This window comes from Sciurus carolinensis, chromosome 1, assembly GCF_902686445.1.
Source record: "Sciurus carolinensis chromosome 1, mSciCar1.2, whole genome shotgun sequence".
NCBI classification, from domain to species: Eukaryota; Metazoa; Chordata; class Mammalia; order Rodentia; family Sciuridae; genus Sciurus; species Sciurus carolinensis.
The window spans coordinates 204,908,883-204,925,616 of NC_062213.1; the positions used below are offsets into that span (position 1 = coordinate 204,908,883).

The 16,734-nt window shown below is 57.0% G+C and overlaps 2 protein-coding genes across 3 annotated transcripts; both read right to left on the minus strand.

The window, feature by feature from the left end:
• Nucleotides 1–204: 204 nt before the first annotated feature.
• On the minus strand, nucleotides 205–9,082 carry Zbtb48 (zinc finger and BTB domain containing 48). The gene is made up of 11 exons (XM_047565401.1): nucleotides 8,968–9,082; nucleotides 7,790–8,482; nucleotides 7,110–7,351; nucleotides 4,644–4,755; nucleotides 3,910–4,002; nucleotides 3,413–3,499; nucleotides 3,072–3,226; nucleotides 2,557–2,693; nucleotides 2,321–2,485; nucleotides 1,859–1,947; nucleotides 205–1,788 (listed from the first exon to the last, which is right to left on the minus strand). The coding sequence occupies exons 2-11, from the start codon at nucleotides 8,477–8,479 to the stop codon at nucleotides 1,492–1,494; spliced, it is 2,067 nt and encodes a 688-aa protein (XP_047421357.1). The 5' UTR covers nucleotides 8,480–8,482; nucleotides 8,968–9,082; the 3' UTR covers nucleotides 205–1,491.
• A 271-nt stretch (nucleotides 9,083–9,353) lies between these two features.
• On the minus strand, nucleotides 9,354–16,615 carry Tas1r1 (taste 1 receptor member 1). Of its 2 annotated transcripts, none has more exons than XM_047565386.1 (6): nucleotides 16,048–16,615; nucleotides 14,257–14,563; nucleotides 12,161–12,922; nucleotides 11,559–11,771; nucleotides 11,140–11,260; nucleotides 9,354–10,476 (listed from the first exon to the last, which is right to left on the minus strand). In XM_047565386.1, the coding sequence occupies exons 1-6, from the start codon at nucleotides 16,236–16,238 to the stop codon at nucleotides 9,545–9,547; spliced, it is 2,526 nt and encodes an 841-aa protein (XP_047421342.1). In that variant the 5' UTR covers nucleotides 16,239–16,615; the 3' UTR covers nucleotides 9,354–9,544. The 2 variants fall into 2 exon arrangements, with proteins under 2 accessions (XP_047421342.1, XP_047421348.1); XM_047565392.1 differs by lacking the exon at nucleotides 16,048–16,615 and adding an exon at nucleotides 14,658–14,787.
• Nucleotides 16,616–16,734: the final 119 nt, after the last annotated feature.

Here is a 16,734-nt window from a genome sequence, read left to right on the forward strand (position 1 = left end):
CCAGTGATCAAGGACTAAAAAGAAAGATGGGCCAGGTGCAGTGGCGTATGCCTGTAGTCCCAGCGACTCAGGAGGCTGAGGCAGGAGGCAGGAGTTGGAAGATCAACCTCAGCAATACATCGAGGCCCTAAGCAACTTAGCCAGAACCTGTCTCAAAATTTTTAAAGAGGACGGGATATAGCTCAGTTGGTAGAGTGCTTGCCTCACTTGCACAAGGCCCTGAGTCTAAAAACATCTTCCTAGCCTCCAGCTCTAGGAGCATTGTGAATGGGGTCATGCAGTCCAGGAACCTTCCAGTGATGGATTTCTGCAGCGCCCAGCTCTGGCCACTGGGGTCATGACCATTTGAACCAGTTACCACTGATTCAGGCTACTCTGCGGGTAGGGCAGTTTACAAATGTGTCCAGATTCCTTGACACACATTCTGTCAAGTGGCCAGAGGGTGTATGCGCCCTCTGCACTCCTGGAAGAGACTGGTGACTGCCTCAGCCAGCAGAATGGACAGAGGTGATGCTTCATGACTTCCAATGCTGAGCATAGAAAGGCCTTGCAGCTTTGGCTTTTGGGATATGTTTTTGGCACCCAGCCACCATGCCGTGAGAAAACCCAAGTGGCCAGCGGAGAAGACCCAGCCCCAGTCTGCACCTCTGTGGTGTGTGACATCCTCAGAGGAGAACCCCCAGTCCCCAGATACATTCTGCAGTGGTTTATTATTCAGTGAGCTTTCTCATTTAATCCTTTGCAAAGTATATAGCATGATACTAATCCCATTAAAAGATGGAGATGCAGCAGTGTCTTGCCCAGGTCACAGGGCTAGAAATGAAAGAAGTGGGGAAGAAACGTGCACACAGGCAGTCTGCCAGCGCACTGTGCCTCTCCTCCATAACTCAGCACCCATGGCTGCAGAACCTGGCCCTTCCCCGTCCACAGCCTGGCCTTGCCTACACCCAGGTCCCTTAGACACAGACCGAGCTAGGTACTCCTAAGGGATAGAGCCTGCTTAGCCAGGAGCCCGGCCTTCCTCGGGTCCCCAGGCGTGCTCAGACATTCCTGAACTGGGCTGCCAGTGAAGCCATCATCACGGGCCCTGGCTACTCCACAGAGGCTTAGTAATGAATTCTACCTGGTGTCACCTCCAATAAAACAGGAACACTACCAACTCTGGCCAACGCTATCAGTTCTGAAATCCTGAAAGAACAGGGGTAGGAGGAGGAAAAAAGGGGGGCAGAAGATAGATGTGGGACAAATCCAGCCGGAGGGCTGGGCACCCGAGGCTGCCCCCATCACGTCTTGTTCAGCTGAGGAGCTGGGGAAGCTGCGAGGTCCAGAGGACTGGACAGGGCGCCACTAAGGTGCAGGCGGAAGAAAGCAGCACTCCACTGGAGTCCAGGCCTGCAGTTGCAGGGCGTCAGGAAACACTGCTGCACAGGCTGGAGCCATCGAGTCCAAAGCCAGCTGGTTTATTGGCCGGGACCAAGCAGACAGGGTGGGCTATGTGTCACAGTCCTCTGGAACAGCAGCCGTGATGATGAGGGAGGGCTCCAGGACCCCTGGGCCAGCAAAGCTCTCCTCCGCACACAGTCTCTGACCAGGAAGCTGGGAGGCCAGGCTGCCCTGGGCCAGCGACTCTACGATGACCTCAGCAGAGCCCACCTCCAGCTCTGAAGGTGGCTGGAGGGCCACCACCACCATCTTCTCGTCCTCGATGACCAGGTTGCGGAGCTTCCGCTGCCGTGGGTTGTAGTTCTCCACCCGATCGTGGATTTCCATGTGCCTCCGCAGGTGGGCCTGCAGGGAGCAGAGCTCAGGGATCGGGGCAGCAAGGCGGGGGTGACCATGGGCCCCACCTGCCACCTACCTGCCGGGTGAACTTATAGCCGCATTCAGTGCACTCAAACTTCCTCACCCCCTTGTGCCGTCTGACGTGCACACGTAACTGCTCCACAGCTGCAGGAGGGGCAGGGCACAGGCATCAGGAGAGAAGGGAACATGGCAGAGAGGTGCCCTGAGACTACAGGCCGGGATTCCAGGGCCCAGGAGGAAACACAGCAGGAGGCCCTAGGCAAGGGTGCCCCCCACTACTTGGGGCCAGGAGCTGCCAGGCTCTACAACACCTCCCCGAGGTCATGACTGCCCAGGGCCCTGGGGAGCCCCAGGCCCACCTGCACTGGGGCAGCTCTACTCATCTCTGTCAGCACTTGGAAGACAGAAGATCTGCTGGCAGGGAGGCTCGGCTGCTGAGGAGCATCTGTAGGCCCATGTTGCCTTCCTCTAGGGACACCCTCCCACTCGGGTCACCCAGCCTTGGGTACCCCCGTACCTTTGAAGGTCTTGCCACAGATCTGGCAGAAGTGGGGCCGGCCCTCCTGGTGGCGGCTAGCCACATGCCTCAGGAGGGGCCCCTTCTCCGTGAAGCGCTGCTCACAGAACTCACAGCTGAAGGGCCTCTCACCCGTGTGGGTGCGGTTGTGCTTGTCCAAGCTGGCTGTGGGAACAAGGCAGGGGCTCAGCCACTGGACTTGGGCCCAGGACAAGGAGGCAAGGGGCCTGCCTCACCTTGGGTGCGGAAGGTCTTGCCACAGAGGTGGCACTGGAAGGGCTTCTCGCCCGTGTGCGTGCGCAGGTGCATGTTGAGGTTGGCCTTCTGAGTGAAGGCGTGGCTGCAGAGCTCACAGACGTATGGCCGCTCGTTCCTGTTTGGGCAGGAGACAAAGTAAGGCCATCACAGAGGAAAGCGGCCCCTGACTGCTACAGCTAGGAACACTGGGCAGGAGGGCTTGGGGGGAACACTGTCCAACAACAGAAAGGAGTCTGTGGAGCAGGAAGTCACAGGAAACTAAGAACTTGCCCCCAGAGATACAGTGCCTCATCGTAGTCTGAAGCCCTTTTCCCAGCTTCTGCACCTAGCAAGCCCTTGCTTGTCCCACAGGTCCCCAAAACCCCAGAAAAGCTGCAGGCACTGGACTCGGGTGAAAGCACGGACACCCTTGTGAACGTGAGCAAGTGCCGCCTTCCCAGCTCAGCTGCTGGCAGCAGGGCCAGACCCCGAGCGAGGACGGGCTGACACGCACCTATGCTTGGCCTTGATGTGCATCTGCAGTCCATTGCGGCTCGAGGCCCGGTGCCCACACTCCTCACACACAAACAGCTTCTCCCCACGGTGCTTGAAAGCCTCATGCAGCTGCAGCTCTGTCCGGGACAGGAAGCACTTGGCACAGGTAGGACACTGTGGGGCAGAGGGCCCAGGGCCAGGTGAGGACAGCATGGGGTTGCCTAGGATCCCCACAGGCCCCTACTATCCCCCAGTGACATAAACCATAGGGCCTCCTGCCCATTCTGGGTACAGCCACAGCTGCCTCGCTCTGCTCATGCTGCGTGAGAGCACCTGGGCCCAGCCCAGTCTGGCACTTACAGCATGAGGCTTGGGGGCTCCATGCAGCTTGATCATGTGGCTCTGCAAGTCCTTCTTCTGCATGAACTGCTGGGAGCAGGAGGAACACTGGAAAACAGGCCCACAGTCAACTCCAGGGCAGCCTGCACCAAGGGAACCCCAGCTACTGGGAGCAGAGTATGGGCAGGGCCCAGTCCAAGATCAAGGAGGGTGCCTGATCTGGTGCGAAGGACAGCTTAGAGGGAAGGGGCTGTGCTCAGCTGCCCATGCCATGCCCAGAGGGATGCTGAACCTGCCCCCCCTGGAAAGAGACAGGCCCAAAAAGGACCCTGGAGGTGAGGCTGTGGCCAGTGGCCCCACCCACAGATGGGGGTCAATGGATGGGCAGAGAAGGTAGGTTCCTCAACCCCTGTCAGGGGATAGGTGCATGGCACCAGGCAAAGGGCTCAGCAGGAAGGATTCTGGGGCCAGCACCCACTCCACCCAGGCCCTCAGCTCTGGGACCAGGCTGAGCTGACCTTGTAAGGCATCTCCCCAGTGTGGGACACCATGTGCACCCGCAGCTCCATCCTCCGGCGAAAGTTCTCCTGGCACACGGAGCACGTGAAGACCTGGCAGTGTGAGGGGCAAGCAGGGCCAGCATCAGGGGGGGTCTCTGCTTGTGAGAGCAGCCTCTGCAGGGGCTTCCACTTGCTGCTGGGAAGAGTCTGCCTGGGGCGGGGGGCGCTAGGGCGGGAGAGGGCAACATGTAACCCACCTGCCCTGACCATCACTGGGCACTGCAAACTACCACGTGCTGAGAAGGGCTTGCCCACCTCAGGCCCTGACAGGCTGGGGGCAGGGACCAAATGACCTCACCCACAGTCCCTGGTCCCAACTGCCACCAACAGGACTCTGGGAAGAGAAGGGTGGGAGTTAGCCAGACCCCACTCACATGGACAACTCTGGGATGGGTGGGCAGGTGGCCAGGAGGCCCTTCCCAGGAGCCATTCCTTCTCCAAAACAGGGTAGAACTGGGCCAGGGACTTCAGCAAGCAAACCCAAAATGTCCTTCCAGGGCTTGTCCCTTCTGCCCTGGAGGCCTATATCCCACATGTACCAGGGTGTGGACCTGATGACATCCAGGAACCCTGCAGCTATCTTGAGTTTACAGTCCCCATCAGAGAAGGTCTCCTGGGGCCCTGCCCAGATAGCACCAAGATGTGGGCCAGTGTGCCCCTGCCCATGAGTACCTGGGTCAGCTCCCAAGTACCTGTTCTGAGCGGTTCATGCAATTCCGGGCTTCATGCTCCAAGAGGTTCTCCTTCCGAAAGTAACACTTCCCACATTTAGGACACTCAAAGGGTTTCTCCCCAGTGTGTTTCCTGCCAGGAGAAGCCACAGGGGTGTGGGGGCTGAGAGGGTTTCCTGGTTCTCCCTCACCCAAGGCCCTACTACTGACCAGTGCTGCACAGCAGGGAGGAAGATGTGTCCTGAGACTGGCCATGGTTCATCACGTGACCTGAGACCCCAGCTGGTGAACGTGCAGGGAACAAGCCCAGAATCCCCTTCCAGCACAGAGGCTCTAAGGAGAAGGAACCCCAGGCCATAGCCCACACAGCTCTGTGCTGGAGGAGACAGCTGGGAGCCAGCCTGAGCCCCACCTCTGCCAGCCTCCTTAAGTGGTTCCATGGAGGTGACGGGGGAGGCCTGGCTAGCAGTCTTCTTTCTGAGGTAGTAGTATCTCTGGGCTCTGACTACCCGGAGGAACGCCTGTCTTCCCAGAGCCTCTGTAGGCTGCATCTTCACACTGGCCAAAATCCAAACCCTGCACCTTGCTGCGACCACACACTGCAACAGCAGCTCTGAGCCCCACGTGAGCTAATGCATGTCCTCCCCTCTGCACCAGCCTCCCTGGCAGGTTTACATTCAGAAGCCAGAGGAACCCTTTTAAACCAAGTCAGCTTTCACCACCTCTTGGCTCACGCTGCCAGTGCTTCCCAGTTCAACAAGAACCTTGGTGGCCCTCCTCGAGTTGGCCTGCCCCTTACCTTGTTAGCCTGGCTCTGGAGAACGGCCTTCGCCCTTCACAGCACCTCGACCTGCCTGCCTCACTCCTAGCAAGAGCCTCCTGCAGGCTTCTGTCCCTGCCCAGATGCTCTCCCCAGTGGATGGCTTCCTCAGCCACTTTGAATCCTTGCTCAAATTTCTCCTTCCCTGTAAGTCACCCAGATCATGACCCTTTAAGAGAGCAACTGTCCCCTCGCTGACCCCAGTCCCTGGACCCACTCTACTTCTCTCCAATGCACATCTCACTCTGTCACACTACATGTTTGTTAGGTTTTTACACTTTCATCTGCACTGCCAGACCAGAAGGTAAGCCCTCAATAAGGACCTCTGTTTTGTTCACTAGTGTATCCTGAGTGCCCACAAGTCTTGTCAGCTATCTGGCAATTTGTTATTATTTGGGGGTGGCACTGGGGATTGAACCCAGGGCCTCATGCATGCTAGGCAAGTGCTCTACACTGAGCCACATGCCAGCCCTATCAGGCAGTCTGTGGGATAAGTGAATTAAATGAACCCTGACCTCAGAGCCCATGGGCTACGCTTCGAGAGCCCTCACAACCTGCCAGAGGCCAAACAATCCTCTCATCCCTGCTACTACATCAACTGTCCGCGGGTCCTGCTCAATGGCCTCACCCTCACAGCTCTCAGGGCCATCCAGCAACACACAGCCCAAGATAAAGAGAGATGGAGACTGTTCTGCACTGGAGTCTTTCAGTGGCACAGAGCCTAAGTGGCTGGGCAGAAGAGACCATGCCAGGGTTCCCCACATACTGAGATTGCCCAAAGGCTTCACTAGCAGTAGCTGCCCTGAGGCTGAACACAGGTGTAGCAAAAAGGTGTCACCACCAGCTCCAATTCCTGGATCACCAGTGGCTCCCCAGAGCATCAGACTGAGAAGAGGTGTGTGACACTACCTGGCTTGCTAGGAAAGCGCACCGCACCGTGATGTCCTGGGCTGCAGAATAGCAGGAATGGAAAGCTTGTCACCTACCTGCTATCCCCAGAGGCTTCGCAGGCTCTCCAGAGCAGCTCTGTACAAGAGAACTCTCCAGGATAATGGAATGTCTACACTGTCTGTTTAGCAACCAGGAGCCACAAGGCTACCAGGCACTTGAGATGGGACTAAATGTGTCTGAGAAACTGAAATAACTACTTTTAAATTAAAAGAGACCCACAGGACTGCTGGTTACCTTACTGGACCAGCAGCTTTAGACAAATGGTCTTTTATGCTCTGCTGACACCTCAAAGCTGAAGTCCCCAGAAATGTAGATAGCACCAATTCTACAGATGAGCGCCTTGGCCCAAAGCCCACACTGCCAGGCTTTAGAAATTCCTAGGTCAGGCACTAGTTTCAGTTCAGAGATCACAGGTTTTTCCACTCCCCGCAAAAGAAGCCAGGTGAAGGTCAAAGTCCACAGAGGGCAAAACCTGTTGACAAGGTGTCTACTAACCCATCTCCAACCAAAAGACACACAGTAAGAGAGGGGGGAAAAGCTGACCCCAAACCAGGTTCCCACTCCCTGATAATCAGAGAGGTATGCCCACACCAGGCACTATGTGAGTCTGAGCTAGAGCCCCGAGCCCCTACAAAGCCCACAAGTGGGAAGTACAGGTCCCCTCCCCCAACATGGGAATGGCAGACAGGAAAAGAAAGTAGAAAAACAGTGTTTACCTGTTGTGGACTTTTAGATAATATTTGCTGAGGAACTTTTTATGACATGTGGGACATTCAACCGGCACCGCTGTACCTTTTCTGTTCTCAGCGGGCTCGGCTGCTAGGGAAACTGCACCCAGAGCTGGCTCTGCAGCACAGGGCTTTCTGATTATGCTTGACTTCCTCCTGGTCAGCACAGTCTCAGGCTCAGAAACGTAATCGCCATCCCCGTCGTCCTCAACTTGAACCACCACTTCCCACTAGAGCAGAGGAGGCAGCAGGAGGGGGTGGGGTCACCAAATTAATCAGCAGGGGTTGTGGGGACCCAGCTTTAGTTCCATACCAAACCCCAACCCAGATGAGTCCTTACATCAGGAATAGGTCCCTTCAGGGGCCTAGGGCAGACATCTGAATCTTGGATTTGGGGGGAAGTGGCTATTTCTATGAGAAACAAGAAGCCTGGCCAGATTTCACTACTCTAAGGAAACACCTGTAACCCTGAGTTGCCCATTCCATCCCCAAGGAAGTTGGCAACCACAGACAGTTGTGACTCACAGAATGGTCAGCTAAGGTCACTGACTTCCTATGTTCACAGAACGCCTGTTCCACAAAACAGAGCTCCTACTTTGGGGTCCAGAGCACCCCACAAATGTCTGCATTTCCCCCATTTTGCCTCCCTGGTTCCCTGGGCACAGTACCTCATTACACCCGCCCTGCAGTTGGGCACCTTCAGTCTCAAAGGGCCTTGGGGGCACTTTGCAGTCCTCAGACTCTTTGTCATCTGAGGGACAAGGCTTCAGAGCCTGCTTGAGTTTTCCAGAGAGGAAGGAGGGGCTCTCACTCTGAATAGGGGAGATGAGCTGGGGTCTCTGGGGGCTGCGACTGTCTCTAGGTTCCTGATCCCTGGGGACTAGCCCGAGAGTTCTTGTAATTTCCTCTTCCTCCAAGTCTGTGGGCTCCTTGAGGTGGCTGTTCATATCCCGAGAGGCAGGTTTCACCAACCCACTCTGGCCACCTGATGCCTGTCCCACTGAAGTTTTGGGCTGGAAGCTCTGGCACAGCTCCACAGCCTCTGGCACTCGCAATTCCCTGGCTGCCAGGAGCACTTGATCCCGGTTCCCTGAGGTGAGAGCGAGGTGACCAGTGTAGAAAAAATCCAACAGGAGGCCAAAGATCTCAGAGAAGCCAGCAGGGAGGACAACACTGCCCCCTGGGACATCCCCATAGAGGCTCTGGAAGAAGTGGCTGCAACAGGCGAGGACACTCCAGTGTGCCTTGAACACCAGGCCCCCCACGTCCAGGGTGGCATCGCAGTACTGGCCCTTCTCCCGCTGCTTGTTGAGCTCCTGCAGAACCCTCACACTGTGCTGAACGAAGGAGCCATCCATGGTCTGAAGGGGAAGAAGGCAGAAGTGACACCCTGGTCAGCCCAACCGAGAATAAGATAAAGTCCCTGGATTTGACGAGATCGAAAAGGGAGGATGGACACACTGATGAGGAAAAGGGCCTGGGTCAAGGTTAAAGGGTGCACGCGGAGCACAGGAAGGCACTGACAGCCTCCCGCGGGGCGGGGGTCATACTGGATTGGCCAGAGGATGGTGCGGGGGAGGGCATGGCGGGGACAGGGCAGGGTCGTGAAGAGTGCGGCTGGGAAGAATCAAAGTTTGAGGAAAGGGGACGGGAGACGAGCGCGACAGATGGGCCAGGCTCAGCCGGAGGACCCCGACCCGGGGAGGGCGGAGGCCGCGCACACGTGAGCGGAGCCCACGCTGCACACGCAGGTCGCGAGAGGCGGGCGGAAGGCGGCCGCGGCCACACTACGGTCGGCGGCTAAGGCGGCCCGCAGTCCCCCTCCCATGCCCCGTGCCCTCCTCACCCGGACCGGTCCTTCCTGCACCCGCTGCACCGGCCCCACTTCCGTCTCTTCCCTTCCACAGCCCACGGACCAACTGTCACGGCCCGACGTGCCCCGCCCACCGTGCGCAGACGCCGCCAACGCCGCTCCGGAAGTGACGTCAGGGCGCGCCGCCGGGGTGGAAAGACTCCGAGGCGTAGGGCTTTCAGCTCTGCCCCTGGGGGCGGGGCCCCTGAGAACCGCCAATGGACGTAGGGGGCGTGGCGAGCCGAGTTGGCGACGGGCCCACCCTCCGGAGTTGCTTGGCAACGCCACGCTGGGCGCCAGGCCTCGCCGCGCTCAGACTTGGAAAGGCGAGGCCCCACCCTCTCCCGACAGCACGAGCCGCTGGGACACAAACACTCGTTTCACCTCTTTATTGGCCGCCCGGAGCCTGGACTCTGTTCGCCCGCGCGGTGACACATTGCATGCTAAGACTGGGGCGCCCAAAGACCTCCCGGACCTCCAGGCCCTCCACTCAGTTTGACCTTCAACCTCAGGGCAGGACAGATTGACAGCCCATCCTGCTCCGCCCGGCTGGCTCTGCCTGACCCGCTGGTCAGGTGGAGCTGCAGCGCCTCGTGTAGTCCAGGATGGAGGCCTGAAAGTGCCCTGTGTTATTGAGGTCTGGGCGACAGAGGATCACGTAGCACTTGGGCAGGAAGTAACCACCGAAGCCGCTGCTCAGGCAGGTCAGCAAGGCCAGCACATTGACCACGAGCAGGTACTTGCCCTGGTAGACGCTGACCATGGTGAAGAAGGTGATCCAGGATACAAAGTTGAGGAGTTGGCTGAAGGTAACACATTTGGCCTCACTGTAGTTTTCTGGCAAGTCCTTGCCCAGATAGCTGCAGGCAAAGGCACTGACCGAAAGGAGGCTATTATACGTGAAAGCCAGCAGGAATCCCAGTGAGTTGCCCTCTGTGCACTCGAGCACCACTAGCTGGGGAAAGCGCCGATATTCCCTGGTGGGCTGTGGCGTCCACACTACGAGCCAGGTTAGGCAGATGAGCAGCTGGGTCACTGAGCTGATCATCACAAACAGGCCAGCACCATGATTTTGGACCCAAGCACGGTAGAACCTGGGCACCTTGGTAGAAAACTTGAAGATGATGACGAGTTGGAAGGAGCGAACGGTCAGGCAGGATAGGAAGACGGCAAAACCCAGGAAAAAGAGTGCCTGGCGCAGCAAGCACGCAGGCAGCGTGGGCTCCCCAAAGAAACCATAGAGGCTGCAGCTACCCGCTGCCAGGGAGCCCAGCATGAGGAAGCACAGCCTACCTCCAGCCGACCTCACCACAGGGGTATCTAGGTGCCGGGCAAACAGGCCAGCAGTCCCAACCAGCAGCAGTAGCAGTAGTGTATTAGCCGCCAGCAGCACCCAAGAGATGGGCTCCTGCCAAGTCAAAACCACCACCGTGCGTGGGAAGCAGGTCGGACTTCCCTCAGGTGCCCACTCTTCTTTCCCGCAAGGTTGGCATCTGTAGAGGTCTGAAAGGGAAAGCAAAGGTGGTTCTGAGAGCCAGGTGAACAAAGTAGGACTGGGGAAAGGAAGGATGTGTTCATGTCTTCCCAGCACTTCCACCAGCCAAACCCACCTTTCTGGACTTCTGCTGTATGATTTCTGAGTCCTGACTCTCTGAGGACAGAGACTCTCTGTCCCATCCCCACAGAGAGTGAAAGTGAAGCATGTGACCCCTGGAGTCCAGCTCTGGGCTGAGCCCTTAGCTACATAAGATGCTCTCTGGTCTCCACTTTGCATCGCTGAGTGGGACTCTTTCCTGCAGCACACATGCTCCCAGGAGTCTAGGTACTGGCCGTGTTCAGCATGGGCAACATCCCATAGGTAGGATGGGAGAGTACAAAGAGCTACGTCCAGGGGAACAAAGAGGTTGAACTCAGGATAAGATGCTTTTGCAGATGTGATGTGAGCTCTCTGATAGAGGACACGCCTTGGCCTACAGCTTTCCTTTTGTTGTCTCTGTCTGCTTGATCAGAATTCAATCTGGTGACAGGTGTCTGCCAACCTGCACCTAACTGGCAGCCCAGTGACTATCCGGGGCTGAGTGTACACACAGGGCCTGGGAGAGGTTCTTCTACCTGCTGTGTAGCCCCCTGGAGTGCTGGTCACTGGCCACCCACTTGTTCACTCACCACTCTTGTTGAGGAAGGTCCCGTCCTCACAGGGCACACACTCAAAGCAACAGTGGTGGAAACCCACGACCACCCGACGGTGCCCTTCAACACAGTCTTGGGTACACACAGATGTAGGTACCTGTAAGAAGCCACAGGTGTACTGTAGTCACATAGAAGAGCCCAAGTCAAAGGACAGTTCACGTGTGGAACAGAAAGCAGAATCTCCATGCCTCTGCCCTTGGAGATCACTCCCAAGGCAGAGCCCCTGGCTATGTGTGCAGCAGCATCCAGGCAGGCATCTGTCTACCATCCCTGCAGGGTGGGGAGAGTGATGGCAGTCTAGTACCTGGGGTGCCCTTCCTGCCCTGGGTAGGTGCCACTGTCAAGCTCCTGGCCCCCAAGAAGCAATCACCTGGTGAGCAACCACATTCCATTACCTGATTGTCCTTTCCATGCCACCGGATATCGGTGTAATTTATGTCCAGCTGAACTGGGGACCATATGAAGGAGCCAATGATTCTGAAGGTCCACTTGGGCCCAATCCAGTCCCAGGCGATGATGTTATAGCCACTGAGAGGGTCCCCATTGTCATCAAATGTCACAGTGTCCTCATGTAAAGGGAAATTCACCTTATAGATCTGCTCCAGAAGCTAAAACAGACAGACATCCTGAAGCTACGGCAGACCACACAGAACCAGATTGCAAGAAGCAGGGGCCAGGGGCCTTCTTGGGTTTCTGACCTGGGTGATTTCAGGCTCCCTGGGACACCTGCTGTCACTTCCTCAGAGCCCTTCCCATTGGTCCTCCCAGAGGAGGCCTCTAGCAAAGGACTCCTTGGTGGATATTTTGTTTTAGCCCTTGTCATTTCTGGGGTATGGTGGTGGGGAGAAGGCAAGGTTCAGAAAGGAGAAGGATTTGTCTAAGGGAAGACTGTCATCCCTCAAGTCATTGGTTTTTTGGGGTGACCAAGAGTGCCCACTGTGCCTGTCTCAGGATTGGCTCTTCTCCCTGATTCAGGGGCCTGGGGCTTGACTCTTACCTGCCAGGGGTAGATTTGGCCCTTGGAACAGGCTCCAGAGGCACAGTCCAGGAGCTGGTGGAGGCCATGGGCCACAGCATACACTGCCCGGTACACATTGTAGGCAGAACTCATGGAGAAGGCCCCAAGCTCGGGCGTCGTATGTTCTGTGAAAGTTTGGCACTTGCTGCAGAGCTGATTGGTGCTACACCAGGAGCCCTTGGGGCAGGACCTGGGGGCCCCCTTGCCAGCCCGGGCATAGGCCTCCTCGAACTCCTTCAAGCCAGGGACAAGCTTCTGTTGGATGGCCACACCCAGCACTGTCCCGATGCCCTGGATCCCAGGCACACTGGTGATATGTGTGGAGATGGCCCAGTCTTCTGAGGCGATCCATACCTTACCAGTCAGGTTGGCCAGCACCACGGACTTGAAGAACACTCCAGCCAGCTGCCGGCTGGAGAAAACCACCACCACGGTTGTCCTGGCAAGGGCCAGGTGGCGCACCATGCTCCGCATCTCCTCATCACCCACTTGGGCAGAGGAAGGCACAATGCCCTTGAAAGCAATGCAGATGCCCCGCTTCGTGGCCAGGTCCTCCAGCGCCTGCACCCCCAGCTCCCCATAGTCGCCATCGCTGCCAACCAGAGAGACCCAGACCCACTGGAACCTCTGTAGCAGCAGCACCATGATCTCTACTTGGTACTTGTCGCTGGGAATGGTACGCAGAAAAGAGGGGTATTGCCACTTCGTGCTGAGCACCATGCTGCTGGCCTCGTAGCTGATCTGTGGGGGTCCCATTCAGTGAGATCAGCAGCAGCAACCTCAACTGAGGTCCCCCAGTGCCAGCCCTGTGCTGGGTGTAGGGATACGGGGAGGAAGGAGACAGGAGAGCCATGCTTGACCCAGTCTGAGGCACCAGCTGGAGGCTACAGTGGGAAGCAGCTGGAGAGGGGTGGACTCTGGCTGCTGGGCAGGTGGCGGAGTCCTGCGTTCTGAGCACAGGGAGCAAACCTGCCTACAGGAGTGCCACAGTATGGTGTGTTTGGGGACTGACAAGGGCTTCTGCCTGGCTAGAGGTCCTCGGCCTGGCCCGAGGGCTTGGTCTTCTCTCCAGGCCATGGGGCGAGCCTGAGAAATGACATTGGTTGTTTGAGGAATACACCTCTAATCTCAGTGAGAATGTGTTAGAAGACGCTCCAGACCAGATGAGTCGTGGTGCTCTGAAGGAAGGCTGTGGCAGTAGAGAGGAAGGGCTGGACATGGCCGTGTTGAGAAGGAAAATGGAGCAGCCGAGGCAGCAGATGAAAGGCAAGAAGCAGGAACAGGGGAGCACTAAGGGGTAGGACAGCTGAGCATCTTGGCCTGGAGGGACCAATAGGGTCAGGGCTGGAACTACAAGAAGAAAAGAGTCTCTCATGGGGGGAGAGATGCATTCAGTGTGGAACCTGCTGCTGGCGCCTGAAGTGGCAATGTCCATGGGCACGGGGCTCAGAAGTCAGGACACGGGGCTGAAAGGGGGCTCACTGGCTTCGGAAATCTAGAAGGTACTGGGGCTAGAACAGGCATGGTGGGGCAGGATTCTGGGCCACAGGTGGAGGAGCAAATGAGAAGGAGCAATGCTGTGAGCACGAGTTCTAGTGGGAAGGGGTGGAAAGAGCCCGGGAGGGCAAAGGGAGCCCCACACACCTGCAGACCAGGGTGGGAGACTGACAGGCCCAAGCAGGAGCTGGTGCCAACAAGCAGAGGGATCCCCCACCTCTGAGCCAGGAGGAGACAGGTGATGTGAAGGTCATGCACCACGGGGAGGAAAGGTTTCAACCATTACTGAAGGAGGGGGAGGCTTTGGATGGAGAGAGGGCTGTGGAGGGCCAAGGGGGAGTAGTCAAATGCAGCAGTTCCCAAGGGAACAAGTTTCAGTGAGGGCTGAGGCAGGGGGATCTGGAGGCAGCTCCCGGAGAGGAAGGAAGTGGGCTGGGGCAGGTAGAGACCTCTGCAGTGTGACTAAGGAGCAAGACTGGAGGTCTGGAGAGCCAGACCAGCCTTGGAGGGCGCAGCTGTCCTCACCCACGTGCCCCAGCCCAGGCTGAACTTGCCAAACCACTGAGGCCCCTGCTTACCAGGGGCACCAGGAAGGGGCTCAGCACGGCAGCAGTGGTGACAGCATGGTTGGTGTTGTCAGGCCCGATGATTGCCACTGCCCTGGGCGCGTAGCGGGAAAGGCTTTCTTGGAGCGCTATGTGGTGCGTCCCCGGCAGGCAGAGCATGTTCAGGGTGGCATACAGGTTGGCTGACTCCGAACAGACGTCATACAGCTCGTACCCCAGGGTGACATTGGGCAGCAGGGCCGTGGAGTTGTTTATCTCCTCAATACCAAACCTCATGGCCTGGAAGAGGTGGTAGCCGTGGCCGTTGAAGCTATCAGGCCTGCAAGGAAAGCACAGTGAGAGCTGAGAAGGTCAAGGTTCCTCTGAGACCCACCAGCCTCGGCCCAGCCCAGGTCTGTGGAGTAGGCAACAACCTCTGAGGTCATCTGCCCAGGCCTGTACTGCTGTGGCTTCAGCATGGGCCCAGGACATGCTAGCAGGCCCGAGGAGAGGTAGAGCAGACCTTCCCGAAACGCCGCCTGCCACACCACGTGGGTAAGCACGTGAGCATTGAAGTCCAGAGGTCCTGTAGCAGAGCAACCTGGGAACTTCTCTCACAATTGTGGGGGAGGGTGAGCCAGAAATTTGCAGGGTAAGACCACAGGCTGGGTATTCTAGCAAGAGCTGATGTTGCAATCTTGAGTCCAAAGGCAGCATTCCATTCTTTGCCAGGACCTCAGTCAAGGTCTTCAATTGATTAAACGAGGCCCACCAACAGTCTGGAGGGTCACCTGCTCTTCTCAGTCTATTTTTATTTTCTTTTCCATACTGGGGATGGAACTCAGGGCCATGCCCATGCTAGGCAAGTGCTCTACCTCTGAGCTTCATCTCTCACTCCCCCTTTTTTAAAATTTTGAGACAAGGTCTTGCTAAATTAAACTCGATCTTCCTACCTCAGTCTCCCAAGTAGCTGGGATTACAGGCAGGTGCCACCATTCCTGGCTGTGCTTGGTTTATTGATTTAAATGTTCATCACATCTAAAAAATCTTTGCAGCAACACTTGCCCTGGTGTTTGATAGAACAACTTTGAGCACCATCACCTGGGCAAACTGACACTACAAATACCCCCACATCCGCTTCTCCTGGTTGAGGAGAGCGCGCCTCACCGGGAACTTGCCTCCTGCACACAGTCCGTCAGTGACCTGAAGCCAGTTTCCTGGGGTCCTCCCCCAAACCCCTTGCACAGCCCGGGGCTCTTTTCCCAGCTTCTGCCTATAGCTTCTGACCTGAACCTTTCACATTTCAGAACCTTCAGCCTGGGCCAACAGCAGGTGTGTTTCAAGTACAAGCACCCAGGGCTGGGGATACAGCTCAGTTGGTAGAGTGCTTGCCTTACATGCACAAAGCCCTAGGTTCAATCCCCAGTACAAGCACCCTCCCTGGTGGCCCAAAGGCATCCCCCAGCCTCCTGTGACAGTCCCCAAGCAGCCCTCTTCTTTCAGAGAGAAGCAGGAAGCATTCTCTGCTGGACCACCAGCCCCAGGAAGGCTGCTGTGCGGAGCATCCACTGTCCTTTCTCCCTCTGGGAGAAAAGCCAGAAGATGTCTTGAGTGGGGTTGCAACACAATGCACTCCAACAGTAAGGCCAAAACAGTACATCAGAGAGGAAGCTGCCAGAGCATTTGGGGGTCTAGCCAGCACCTGGAGGGGGCAACTGGGGAGGGAGAGAGGGAGGAAAGGAGGGACGAGGTGGGGGCTCAAGGAGTACCCTAGAGGCAGGCACAGGTCCCACTAAGTGATAGCTCTGCTGGCCCCTCGCTTACCTGTCACAGAGGGTCACTTGAGGCCTGTGTCTCACCTGCAGATAGTCACCATGGAGAGGGAAAAGGCCTGCCAGGAGGTAATCCCCCTGAAGGCTGAAGTCAGGGGAGGACCCTGTCTGGTGGCAGCTGAAAGCCCAGCAACAGGCAATGGAGAATTGCAGGCTGACCAGGTGAGCCACCCAAGGTGACATGCTGGTCAGGTGCCCCTGTGCCCAGCATGGCAAGTAGCAGCCTCTGACAAGGCCTGCCTTAAATAGAAGAGAAGGTAGCTGCCCAGTCACTTCACAAGTTGATGCTCCTGAAAGGGGTGGGACTGGGGCCCAGCTGTGGAAGCTGGGCTGCTGCTCTTGGCTTTCCGGGCCTGCGGTCCCACTCAGGAACTGGGCAGGACCAGGGCATGGATGCAAAACCAGGCAGTGCCCGTGACCCTCCTCTGGAAGGTTGTGGGTTCTGTCTTTGCTCTGGTTCCTGTGGCTTCACCTGGCTCTGGAAGGGAGCACTGGTATTGTGAGCAGCAGGGAAGCTGGGGAATAGTTTCTCTAGGTGCTGTGGGCTTCTATCCTTGAGCTGTTTTTTTTTTTTGTTCTTGTTGTTGTTTTTTGTTTTTTGTTTTGGGTTACCGGGGATTGAACCCAGGGGCGCTTAACCACTGAGCTACATCCCCAGTCCTTTAATGTTTTTCTTCTG